Raw genomic sequence first — 13,437 nt, 5'->3', positions numbered from 1 at the left:
CTGCAACAGAACCCTGAGTGAGAGCGAAGAAGCTGCACGTATCTGATGTCGTCTCTCTGTGAAAGCTTGGAGGGAAACTCTCATCCTTTAGTAAACTGGATAATTAAGGCTTTTTTGTTCTTTATTTACTAGGGATTAAAATGTAGTGCTTTAGTCTGCAACTAAAACCACACACACACACACACACACACACCAGCAGGTCTGCACATCTGTGGGGGAAACTCAAAGGAAGTCTTAGTTTTCTTACTCAGAATTATAGCTTTGTGCTCAGAAAAGATACTGGTGAGTGGCTGAGGCTAATGGGGGAGGAAGAGAGAAGATAGAGAGAGTAAGAGGAAGAGGAGAGAGGCTGCAGACTCAGGCAGCAGATCAAAGTAAGATTACATTATAGTCATTGGCACAGTGATTATAAGTATCTGGATTCATCTGGAGCACTTCACTTTCTGATGGCTTATGGCTGTTAGAGCAGTCAGGTGAGGAGGAGAGGAGAGGAGAGGAGAGGAGAGGAGGAGTGTGTGCCAGTGAGCAGCTGCCTCTGTGATCTATATTGATGAGGGTCTTGGTGAGGAGCTTCCAGAGGTTTGATCACTCAGGCAGATTGGGGAGTTTGAGTCTGAGACGCGGCCCTGTGGTCTGGGCTCCAACATCTTCTAAAAAACATGGCTAAACACACACACACACACACACACACACACACACACACACACACACACACACACACACACACACACACACACACACACACACACACACACACAGCCACACTGCCTGTCGGTCAAGAGCGTTTTCCTTCAGCGAACAGGAAGCGTCCCTCTCCCTCATTATTCCCTCGGCCCGACCTCACCTCCACAGCGCCCGTTAACCCGGCCCCTGAACCACAGCTTTGACCAGGCTTCTTTCCCCCGATGAGCGGCGTCCTGTTAGGGGGGTTCGCACCTCACTTTGATTCTCTCAGCATTTGAATATGTCTCAGTGAGAGGCGTCCGGGCCGCTCAGCCTCCGTGCGTCTAGGGCTTTGAACCCAACGCCTCTGAATCATGCGCTTTGATTCCTGCCTCCTTCCGGTGTGGAGAGGTGCTTAGTGCCACACTAATGAAGAAACTGGTGTGGTCAAAGCCGCTCTGTTCTACCTTGAAGATACCCTGATGCACACACACACACACACACACACACAGATATGCAAATGGCTTAAATCCCGGCCGTGCTGGTGTGTTTCTGACAGGGGCCATGTGTGTGTGTGTGTGTGTGAGGAAGGTAGAGCTGTCTGTGGAGCGTCTGCGATCATCCTCTGACCCGGCTGTCTGATGTAAGAGAGAGAGAGAGGCGGAGTGTTTTACACGACCAGAAACAACCCGACGCTCTGTGAAACGCTCTGTGAAACGCTCAGACCGCTCGCACAGAAAAGCCCTCTGGCCTTCCCTCTCCACAAGTTTCATCAGAGCGATAGGATCCCCTTCAGGGCTCGTCTCCTCCGTTCACTCACACAGCCGGGGTCTCAACATACACACACACACACACACACACACACACACACACACACAGGCTCCATATGAAAGCATTTTACATGTCATGTTGATTGGACTTCACACACTGTACAAATCTCTTGTACAGTATTGATTCCTACAGGTACGCCTGCTTATCAATTCTTCATGAGCTGGATCCGGGCTCGCCAAAGAACAAGGCAACACGCGGCGTTTACGCGGCGGGCGGGTCTGTAGCTTTCAATTTGGGGCTGATATCATCTGCAACCGGGAGGAGAGCTCGACTCTACAGCGGCGCCTCGGAGGCTTCAAAACCACCGAGCGACACCACATCCGTGTTGCTCTGCTGCTGCTGCTGCTGCTGCACGACGCTGCTGCAGCAAAACAATGCCTGCGCTCCCCGGCGGTTATTAAGCAGTCAGAAAGCAAAGTAGCCTTTTGATGTTCTACATTGTGTGACGAGACAATCTAGATATGAGCTGTTTACAGTCTGTGATGAGTCAGCATAGATACAAAAACAAGAGGATCTGATCTTTATACTGAGTTCATAAAGGTTTTTACTTACATGTGTGTGTCTTCTTTGTGACTGAGATCCCTGCAAAAGAGAAAACAAAGAAGGAAAACATGAGTAAAAGCATAAATAACTGTAAAATACACAAGCGGAGCCTCGTTTTTCTGTAGCGGCGCTCATGTGTAGCTGTGCTGGTGATGATGAAGGCGATGATGAAGACGACCCTGTGGTGCAGCAGACTGTCAGAGTCCAAGGTCAGCGAAGTGGCAGGGACGTCTGTACGCCGCCGCCGGCCGCCATACATCAATACCCCAAAGAAGATGCTTGGAACGCTGCCGCCCGTGCCCCGCTAATGAAAATTCATACAAAAACAAACAATATTCGGAATGCTAATGCGTTAGACAACGGCGCCGACTGAGCCGCCGGCGCATCGGTGAGCCTGTGGCCCCGGAGCGGGCGGCCACACTCTGACCCCGCCGTGAGTCACACCTGGCTGAGGCGGAGCTCCCTCGCCTCCCCTCTTCCTCGTCCCTGCGAGCGTCAGCTCATCTGGATGCTTCCCTCGTACATGCAACGTTGGTCTAACGCCCCGGGAGCCCGACGCAGACGAGCGCGCAGCCAGCCGCCGTCCCCAGCGGCCCGCCGGATGCTCATGCTTTGCGGGGCGAGAGCGCACTAATAGATCCCACTTGTCATGCGGAAGCAATGGCTAATTTTTCTACAGCTTGCGTTTGAAACTCGGGGGACGGCGAGCTGACATGATTCAGTAAATCTGTGTGGGGGAAAAAAGGCGTCTGGCCGGAGATAACAACGTTTGAGAGGGGGAGAGAGAGTCAAAGTGCAACCAGGGTGAGAGCACATCCGCCCTTCAGCCTCCCGCAGACCAACACACACACGCTAACGCCTATCTGATATCAACCTGGCCAGGCAGAGAGGGGCGGCGCGGGCACCCAGGGGCCAGCAGGCGGTGATGGAGCACAGGAGTCGTACCGGCGCTCAGGGCCAAAAGCTCCTCTGCTGTCCATCTGCGACGCCACAGACGGAGGAGACAAACAGTAAATCAGACTTAATTCCTCCCTTCAATCAAATGACAGCAGGAGTCAATGGGCCATTAAGGAGCGCTGGAGTCAAGGTGCAGCCGTTAAAGACAGAATTAAGCAGCTAGTCGCCTCTTTGTGTTGACGAGGAAGACGAAGAGGCTGAAGACTGCGAGGGGAACAAAGCCGCTGTGCCCTGTGGAAACTGTGGCACCGCCAAATGGCAAACAGGCGACTTTTTCCTGGCTTTGCCTCCGAGCTTACAAACGCTATTACAGACACATAAAACAGACATGTGAGAGCTAATCTGGGCTCTGGCTTCACTTACACCAGGAATCCAAATATGTTTTTCAACTAAAAAGACATTTAATGTCATAGAAAATGGACAGAAAGTGATAAAAAGGACAAAACAGAAAGATGAAGAAGTGTTTAAAGCCTGTTTCCTGTAAAAGCATGTATGACTGATGCAGGAGAAGGAAGTGTGTGTGTGTGTGTGTGTGTGTGTGTGTGTGTGTGTGTGCGTGTGTGTGTGCCTGTCACCGTTGACCACAAAGACCACATGGGTGACATTTAGAGCAGGTTTGCTGTTATTGAAACTTTCACTAACAATCCGAAACTGTTTGATGTCAACAACTTCAACCTTTTGACATTTTCATACTCACACACTCACTTTACAAATGTGCTGGAGTTTTGTACAATTCCTATGTATTGCAATTATGACTTTAAACTACCTTCTATAGTTCCAATGTAGGAAATACATCAACCACAAATGCATCAACCAGGTTTAGATGCAGGTTAATTGATGTAAAACTAAAAGATTTAAGAGAAGAAACATAACACAGAAGCTGCAGACCATAAACTCAACCAGACAGGAAGCTACACACACACACACACACACACACACACACACACACACACAGACACACACACACACACAGACACACACACACACACACACACACACACACACACAGGTTGGATTTTTAAGGTGCAGGGAGAAGATTGTTTACATCCTTTTAGGGCGCCAGCTGGTTTGGAAGAGCGGCCTGTTGCTATGCAGGTTAGAGGAAGCACGGGGGGGTGAGGGGGGGGCGGGTAGTGGGCCCACTTCCTCCTCTGAGTGTCATTCAAAGCCCTGTGATTGGAGGTGGCAAGGAGACGGGGCTATAAAGCCAATGAATGAGTCAGGCAGTCAGAAGGAAGGACTCGGCTCTGGGCACTGACTCTGCCCGTGCCTGCCAGCTCGTGTCTTCTCCATTGGATGGCGGGTTCAGAGGTCAGTCTGGAGGTGAAGCTCTCCTTGGCTGACAAACTGGCGGCAGGAGGAAACATGCTTACAGCTTGAGGATCCTTTAGGAATCTTTACTTTGCCCTTTGTCTACATCTTTCCTCTTCCAGAAGCTGTGGCGTCGCAGATGGAAGCTTTCATCTTATCTTATTTATCTGATAATTACACAGGTTTAAGTTCAAAGTGAAGCACGTTTGCTGCTCTACTCTCCTTATCTGTCAGAGTGGACCGAGGGGCGGCTGTCGCGTGTGTGTGTGTGGTCAGACTTTCACTCACATCGGTAAACAAATTCAGCAAAATGTTCTCATGAGATGCAGAGGAAGAGGGAGGCGGGCGTGCAGAAGGCTGTAGGTTAACCTCCGCCACATCTATCTGCAGGGGGGCACACATCCTGTAAACATGCCACTTAGACAGGAGGAGTGTGAGGTGTGGCTTTGGCAGCCGCCGCTGCCGCCGAGCTGCAGCCCGCTGCGGAGCACTGTGCCATCGCCGGCGACTCAAAGTGACAGCGCTGTAATGAAGTCTGAGGCGCGCGGCAGGCTGTACGTCATAATTCTAGGTTCCTTAAAGCCTGACAGCAGAATGATTATCATGGATGGTTATTGTCACCCTGCCTCCCTGGGAGACGAGGAGCGCTCTGGGGTTGTTGCACCGTGACATTCAAAGTTACAGTCTCCTTCATATAATGGAGCTGTCCTCTCAGCACGCTAATGGGAGCGATCCATTTAACCTGTGCCAGAAACACACAGACGAGGAAGTTCCTAATGCGAGGCCTCTCCCGTGGGGACGTCACACTCTCCCCCTGGCTGCTCCCTTCCTGCTGCTTGATTCATTGACTGGCGCTCCTCACTTATCCTCATTCACTGTTCAGTCTGGGGAGACAGGGAGGCCCGCTTCCTGCCGGCCCGCTCCACATGCCGCCGCTGCATGCCCGACGCACACAAGGACACAGCCGTCGCCGCCGAGTCGGACCCCCAGCTGCAGGAAGAGCCGGCGCGGGCCTCGGCGAGGGACGGACCAGACATCTACGAGAAGTACGGGTCAGCGCCACAGGCCGTAGGATGCTACCAGTGTACACTTCCTTCATAATAAGACAGGAAAACATGTGGAAATAAGGCGGAGGGCTTGATCATCGTCCCATCCTAGGACGGTTAATTTTAGGCCGCTCCTGAGGTTGCCAGTTAATGATGTTGGCCAAGCCGCGGTAATCTTAAGAATGATAGATGCAGCTACATTCGGCGGTCCCTCTTTGAACTGCAGCTCGCCTGCCCGGCTAACAAATCACCACCGTGCTCCTGAGGGGAAATAATTACAAACAATAAATGTTTCTCCCGTTCTTCGCCGCTTCAAACCTCCAAAAGAAGAAACCCTGAGATGTGTGACTTTCACACACTGAGCTGCTGGGGTAATTCAAAGCTTTATTTCTTTTTAATGAATAGATCTGCGAGGGTGTAAAGCTCCGCACGTGCACACACACACACACACTGGCGGGTTGCTCTCGCGTTAACGCCAGGCGCCTCATCAGAAGTCGCACAATCAGAGGAAGGAGCTGATGGAATAACCTCCGAGCCGATTCTAACTTTGTCAGTCTTTTGCGAGGGCCAAGTTTCATACACAAAGTCATTTAAACAATCCTCCCTTTCGCAGTGACACACTTAGCCTTATTAGCTATTACGCCGCTATAAACTATACATGCACAAAATCTTATGATTAAAAAAGCACAATGATTCTAATCAGCTGCCCCCTAATATACTAAAGCACTTAATCCATGGAGAGGCCAACTCTCTGGGGAGGCTCAAGAGAAAAATGACTTCTCTGTCTCCAGGCGCTGTTATTTCTGGTCATTTCTAATTGGTTTTAACTAAAAGCAACCACTGAAAGACTCCACAGGTTACTCCAATGCATCGCTATGGAATTGTCTGCAAATAGAAGATATATACATCCAAATTAGTTTTAGAGGACACCACAGTTGTCTTTCAGAAGAGGAGATGAGAAAAGAGAGGAGGGGGGGGGGGGGTTAAAAAAAAAAAAAATAATACACATGGTCTCCCAATCCCAGTGGGAGAGGCGTGTGATGTGATGTGGGTGACCCGCCTGCGACGAGATGCCACGCCACGCACACCTCGCCCCTCTCCTCTCTCCTCCCCTCACACACATCTCTGGCGTGTAACATCCTCTCCCAGCGTAGCTCTGCCAGTCTCCAGGTGAGTCCTCGGCGCTGTTTGGTGGCGGCTCGTGAATTATACATGGCGGCAGAGGAGTTGACACGGCCCAGGAGGGCTGCACAAACAGCAGGCATGGCTGGGAGGCAGATTGAAGACTCCGGCGGAATTTTAATTGTACCACAGGGAACGCCACGTTAAGCGCTTTTGTTATTGGTAAGACACCGACGCGCAGGTTGGCTTAGGTTGGGTGCGTGAAGACATGACGAGCTCGCAGAGAAACAACATCCGGGGCTCTGATGTGACACCAGCAGGCCGGCGGTGAGGCTCTGTGCTGAGGAGAGAGCTTCAGAGCGTCACTGTCACACAAACACAACACCAGAGCACTGCAGCATGATGCTGATACTGAGAGGAAACAGTACAAAGCTAAAGGGGATATGGAAAAAAATCACAAAAATACTATTATATGATAACATGATCTTAAATTCTTCATCTAGGTCCAGCTGTCCATCAAACTAGACGTGTCAGGTCATTTACCAGATGCTACTCATTTAAATAATTGTAGTTATGTTATTATAAGAAACGAGCAACACTTCTAATTCATTTCTTCAAGGGAAAATCTTGGATCAGCACCAAAATAATCATTAAATTTAATCTGTTGACGGTTTGTTCTGTCTTCCTATTAGGAGCCGACACTGGGATTCTGTTCCAGTCAGGTTAAGCACTGCATGAGGAAAGCCAAAAATGTTTGGGTGTTGTGCTGCTGTGATGTTGTCTACTCTGATCTGGGCTCTAGCTGCACTCGGCAGTAATTCTCCTCTGACTGCAGCTCGGTCCCCGAGGGCCCGGCGGAGGGAGACCCTGGGTGATGGTCAAAGTGAGGCCAGGGGCAAAGGCAGGCCTCTGTGTACTCTCTGCTCCGGTGGTTCCCAGCCCGCCAGTAATCTTCCACTGATCCCGCTTCAACCGCACATGAAACCCAATAGCCTTTGAGCTCGCACCATAAATAAAGACAAGCCATGGTGAGCGGACCACCCTGGCTTATTGTATTGTTTTAGAGCCACACTGTACTTCCCACTACTGGGTGTGTTTATACACTTACACGTAAAAACTAAGGGCTTTTCAAATACATTCTTCATCAGAGAGGCATTTACTCTCAGAAAAACAGCACCGAACAATTTCCAGCTCAGCCAAAAACTCTATTTCTCTATTTACAGAGATGTGCTGCATTCCCATTATTACACAGCGGAGGTCAGAGGTCGCTCTGTGTCTCCAGTAGACAACGGCGATGTTCCCTGGAGACAACATTTATGAATCTCCATTCAAATTACAATTTATTACCGGAGCCCTTCATAGGCAGAAATCAGAAAGGGGAATAGAATTAAGTACAGTTCCTGAGGCATAAGCTTCAGTCTGCACAATTTACTCTAATGGGTCATAAGAGTTAAACAATTGGCCAATAAAGATGAGCTAAAAGATTCACAACAGGCTGCATTATGCATCCAAAGAAAGATTCAGAGTTATATATCTGAAATCTCGTTTGTTTATTTTCGCTGCATTGTTTTTCTTGGCAGAGGATGAATCAGAGCTCAGACCTCCTTCAGCAAAGCACAGGGACATGTTACATGTGCTTATATGTCAGAACTCATGTTTTATAACAAGGACATTATGTCGTCTTTGTCTGTTTCAGCCACCTGAGATTTTACCCCCATGAGATTTTTTTTCAAAGATATATATATTTTTTTTATATATTTATTATCTTTTTATATGAGATTAAATAAATAAATGTGTTGTCACTACTTGGACTTGTGGATAAAATGAAACTTCAATCAAACTGATGGTGGCGCTTTAACAACAACAGACACATTTTGTCCTGTTAACCCGTTTAACCCCATCGCTAAGAGACGGAATCATAATGGGAGGACTACTCGGCCTTGGTGGAGGTATGCGCCCTCTGAGTCCCTTTCTGTTTGTTTACATTTCCAACCTGAATTCAGCCTGCAGTATTGGAACATAGACTGAGGATAAGTTGATGTGTCCTGATCCGTACTGACAATCCGTTAGCAGAGCTGTCCAGGTCTGTCAATACTGCACACCAGGCTGCTTGTATAATCATTTGGAGGAGGGGACGCAGGGTTAGGGGGGTGGGGAAACTAGCGCGCTTTGATGACAAACTAATGTCAGCTAATATCAGCTCTATAAAGGCTGACTCAGAAATATATTGGAACCCTTTCATTACCATCACTCATTCAGTCTCAATTCTCATCCAGTAAAGTACAGAGCAGCAGGCACTTGTCTAATGAACAAGGGTCTGTGGGGAAGGATCGCTCTATGAGTGTGTGTGGAGGAAGTCGAGGTCCCACAACAGTGGACTTGTGGCTGTGCTGATAAGGACGTGGCTGTAATTGCTCAAAAGGGAGGGAACTGTAGCCCCATTAGGTCTGGTCTTAGCACTTGCCAATAAGCCAAACTGCCCCTTTGAAGCCTCCCATGTAATGAAAACTTCCTCTGAGATGAATTACATGTCTGTCAATCCACTAATTAATATCATGGACTTGTGAAAGGAGTCAGAGAAATAGAGATGGGGGTATTTTTCAGCGCTGGAAGACAGAGAGGAAGGAAAAGCAGAGGCAAAATATCAAGTGTGCCTCTGCTGTGATTCACCGCAGTCAGGGTCGGCACTTAGTGGAGCATCTATTTTTCATGTATTTCATAATTAAAACCTGAGTTCTGCAAGCCCTCCATGCTCCGTGTAGATCAAAGGTAGTCCTATTAGCAGGGAGTTCATCAGTGGAACCGCTCTTCCATTTCCAGGCAACAGTGCCATGTTTAAAGCACAAATACGCCGTAATTACACGCATGTGTGATAACAGGACAGTGAGGGAGCTGGACTATGATTAATAGAACACAGATCACAGATTCTTCCTGCGCTTTTCAAAGCTAACACAACCGAGCGCTTTATACAAGAGGATAAGCAGCGTGCGGCAGATGAAGAGGTTGATGAAAGGCGGAATACATATATCACCTATTGGGGTAATTCATAAAAAATGAGTGACTACACAGCGCCTGTTAATAAGCTGCTGCTTCGGTATGACACACACACATATTAGAGTGTGTAAATATGTATAAAATAGAAGTCAAAGCAACAAAGAAAAGGTTTATTCTCAGTTTCCAATAAATGTAAATGAACTGATTAATCAACTGTGAAGGGTTTAGATGTCATTTTTTAACAAGTTCCATCAAATTTCCCTGACACGCAAATGAGGAAGATGCCGAACAAACGTCTCTCTCAGGATAACAGACATTTATGAATGAGGGTGTGACGCAATCTCCCCTTCACCTCAGGTTAAATCTGCCGCTGTGTTTTACACTTATGACCCCCCATGGACTCTTACAGCGCAGGTGGATCGTTGCCTTTACGGTGTTTGTTACCTCTCTCCTCCCTGCTGCATTCTTTATGTAAATGTAATCAGAGGATAAGGTGGGATTAAGCTGTGCAGGGCTGGGACACAGGGAGACTATAACCCTCACTTTACTCTGTGTAATCATCCGAGTCGGTATCACTGTGATTATTTGTCTCATTGGCCCATTGGCTCTTGGGTAACTTAATATCACAGGGCCCACAGGTTTGAGTCATCAGGGACTTCATACCATAAATACAGCATAAACAATATTGTAAAGGATTTCTATAGCTTTGTGATATATTTGTAATTATTTGTGTGTCTTGAGGAGTTGTGTTAGAACATCTTACTACCCCTGAACATAAATATGCTCCTACGGCAAATACTCACTCTTCTACAGCTGTCTTGTGCCGTTGCAGAGCCTATAATCAGGAATTAGCATCTGCACATTCATTGACATGCTAGCCATAGTTGTTTATGATTTCTAAATGAAAACACTCCTCTCGCTGCCAAGTTAGCAGTCGGGTGCAAACCTCCTCCTGAGCTCATGGGGTCAGTTACAGTTCAAGGCGCAACTGCCCTCCACCAACAACTGGACAGGGTGACGGGAAGGGCTGTAGCTTCATTGAGAGGTGAGAGGACCATCCTAATACCCCCATACACACACGAAAACACAACCGCTACAGCCGGGGGGGTTACGGAGAGGACAGGCAGAGGGCAGCGTTCTAACACCCTACCGTGTTTGAAAGTCATCTAGCAAATACGCAGCAATGACATCATCTAACAAACAGTAGTGATGTCATTCAGACTAACAGGGCCTCTTCATAGCTGGCAACGTTTTATCTCTGTTACTTTGCTTCCTTCTTCAATCATTCTCATTACATACCGACACAATATATATGGCTTGACGCCGGACAGTACATTCTTCTCCTCTGTGATATACGTCCTGATGTATGCACAGACAAGCGTGCTGGCTCAAGGCACACACGGAGGCACGGGAGGTCTGAGGCCGACGACGAGACCGCGTCTATACCGCCGGGCCGGCCACACGCTCTCAGCAATATGAAAAGGAGCAGCGATGGCCGGCAGTAATAATTAATAGCATAGTCTATAAGCATTCCATTAGGTGCAAGCAGCTGTCATAAACATCTTAATTAATTTACAAAGCAAGCAACTGGGGAATTATAGCGACGTAAAAATCTGCTTCCCTCTGCCGCTCCATAGCACTGGAACAGATCGGGCTTTTAAATTTTTAAACACGCCTTTCATGTTCTCCAGAGCACTAAAAAGCCTTTGAACAGTCAGCTTGTTAGGAGATGCACCTAGCAGTCCAATACCTACGGGTCGTCTTGCTATTCTTTTCATACGGTGACAAGAGGTTTCGGTACCGTTTGCCGCTCTGGCATAACTCAAAGAATCGCTCTCCTCCCAAGGGTCTCCCAACCAGGTTTTCATTGTCACTCCGTCACAACTGCTCCATCGTTCTTCTGCCATACATGTCTGTCATGGATTTTTCCCTTGATCTTGTCTGGATTCTGATTATTCCTGCCCGTTTTTTCACCTGACTTCCTGGTGTTGTTCCTGGTTTTTGAGCCCGTCTTGCCCTTTTTGGACCCTATTTTTTCTGCCCCGGTGCTGAGGTTTTGTCTCACCTTGCCTTTATTTTGGAATTCTGGTCTCAATAAAGACGGCTCATGCTTCCATCTGTTTGAGTCCTCCGTGTTGAACCCTTTGAGACATTGTGTAAATCGTTACCTACATCTGGATACGGCCAGAGACAGCCCACGCATTTTATATTTCTTATATAAATGGAAGAAACGTGACCATGGGTTAAGGAGGAGATGTTGCTGTGATGGCATAATGACCCTCCTACCGAGACCCAATTTAGAACCGCAGGCGGAATCTGGATAAAACGGAGGCTTTTGATGCGAGGTGTAAATGCACATCCCAGAGTCTTGATGTCATTATCTCTCATAAACCTCTCCAGCTACGGAGATTGCATTTTAATATAAAGTGCAGATCCTCGAGTCTCGTGGATGCAGAAAGATCTCACCATGGTACCGAGCTGGAGGATCACACAGAAGAATTTCAACTAGCCTCTGTGTGCTTTGTGTAAGAAGGTTTCTCAGGAGGATCCGTAGAGTAAACAGCGGACAGTGAGGATGCTCGCCTCGCAACTGTACTGTAGGTAATCTGAACATTACAGCGCCAAACCCGGGGTCAGAGTGGTTTCGTAAAACCCCTCTACCTTACCTGCTCTCGCTCAAGAGAGGGCAAGATTAGTCTGGCCACTCCATTATAGGAGAAAGGCTTAAGAGCATTTCCACTTTGAGAGCCAGGATATCAGCCGCTTGTGACACTAAGCATGGCTGACCCATCATTTTGGACGGGGCTGGGGAGGGGGAGGGTATCGGCTGTCTAAGCTAAAACCCTCTTTCTTTTTGCATCATCATCATCAATAGACACACACACACCTCCCATTCCTCTCCGCTGAGGGGCAGCCAGGTACGGTCTCTCTCTTCCCTCCCTCCCTCAGTCTCCCTCCCTAACCCGTCTCTCCATCCTCCTCTCTCTCCCCCTCTCTCTCTCTCCCTCATCTTCCAGCCCGTGCTGTATTTGCTTAACCCAGCCGGTGTGACAGCACTCAATGCTAAAGCACTCCCAAGGCAGATGATCAAAGTCAGCAGTCAATTCACATTACAATGCATTGATTTGATGTTTCCTAGCCTCGCAGGCCCTTTCTGTAATGCTGCCAAGGACCTTTAGAATATTTCACAGGATACCTCCGTCTCCGTCCCCTTTGCTTTTCCTTGTGTAGATAAGAAAGCAGAAAAGAGAAAAGCAGACAGAGAGATTTTTCTTTTCTTTGGTCATTTTTTTCCTCTTTTCCTGTCGAGCTAAAACACATTTTAACAACACACCCAGCTGCAATCACAGCGGTAATTCACGCGAGGCCCACCACTTGAAAACCACCATCCTTTACCATGTAATTACTGCCCTTCATTCACCTGCTGTTTCAAATATTGTTTCAGAGTAAATCACCCCCTTGCTCTCATATACCACACTTCGTTTGCTTCTCATCACTTATTCATTTGCTATTCTTTATTGAGTTCTATGCTTTAGTGACTGCCATTTCCCTCTGAGGGGGTGTTCCGAGCACTTCCATGTTTTATTCAATTACGAAAACCTATTATGGTGGAAAAGTGTACCGCGCTCGCTCACAACCGCAACGTTATTTCGCATATATTTATTCTGCACTCGTGCTGTCGGGTTACCGCCCGTTTGATCAGGCAGCCTAAACAAATGCATCCTGTTTTGTCAGGCCTTGACCTCTGACTTGAGCAACAACAAACACACACACACACTTTTCCTTCATTTGGCATCAATGAATCCTCCCTTAGCCACATATCATGGATTGTCCTATGCTAATACGTGCTAACACACCAATCCACACACAAATCCACACACTCCACTAACACCTCGCAAGACTCAGCGATGTCTGTGTTAGAGACGGCAGGTACGCTGTGTGTTTGTTGCGGTTTGTGTTCCAGCCTGAA

At 47.9% G+C, this 13,437-nt stretch overlaps 1 protein-coding gene across 4 annotated transcripts in view; it reads right to left on the bottom strand.

Moving 5' to 3' along the window:
- roraa (RAR-related orphan receptor A, paralog a) overlaps window positions 1-13,437 on the bottom strand; it is a 156,495-nt gene that overhangs the window by 51,515 nt on the left and 91,543 nt on the right. For all 4 annotated transcript variants that reach the window (XM_076137203.1, XM_076137220.1, XM_076137211.1 and 1 more), the window contains one exon: window positions 2,047-2,076. In XM_076137203.1, coding sequence (XP_075993318.1) covers window positions 2,047-2,076 — 30 coding nt within the window. The remainder of the gene's footprint in view (window positions 1-2,046; window positions 2,077-13,437) is intronic.

This window comes from Genypterus blacodes, unplaced genomic scaffold, assembly GCF_046128005.1.
Source record: "Genypterus blacodes isolate CSIRO-AG114 ecotype Tasmania unplaced genomic scaffold, CSIRO-AGI_Gbla_v1 ptg000015l_1, whole genome shotgun sequence".
Lineage (NCBI taxonomy): Eukaryota > Metazoa > Chordata > Actinopteri > Ophidiiformes > Ophidiidae > Genypterus > Genypterus blacodes.
Note: the sequence above shows the minus strand (reverse complement) of the source record. Positions and strands in the feature narration are given on the sequence as shown.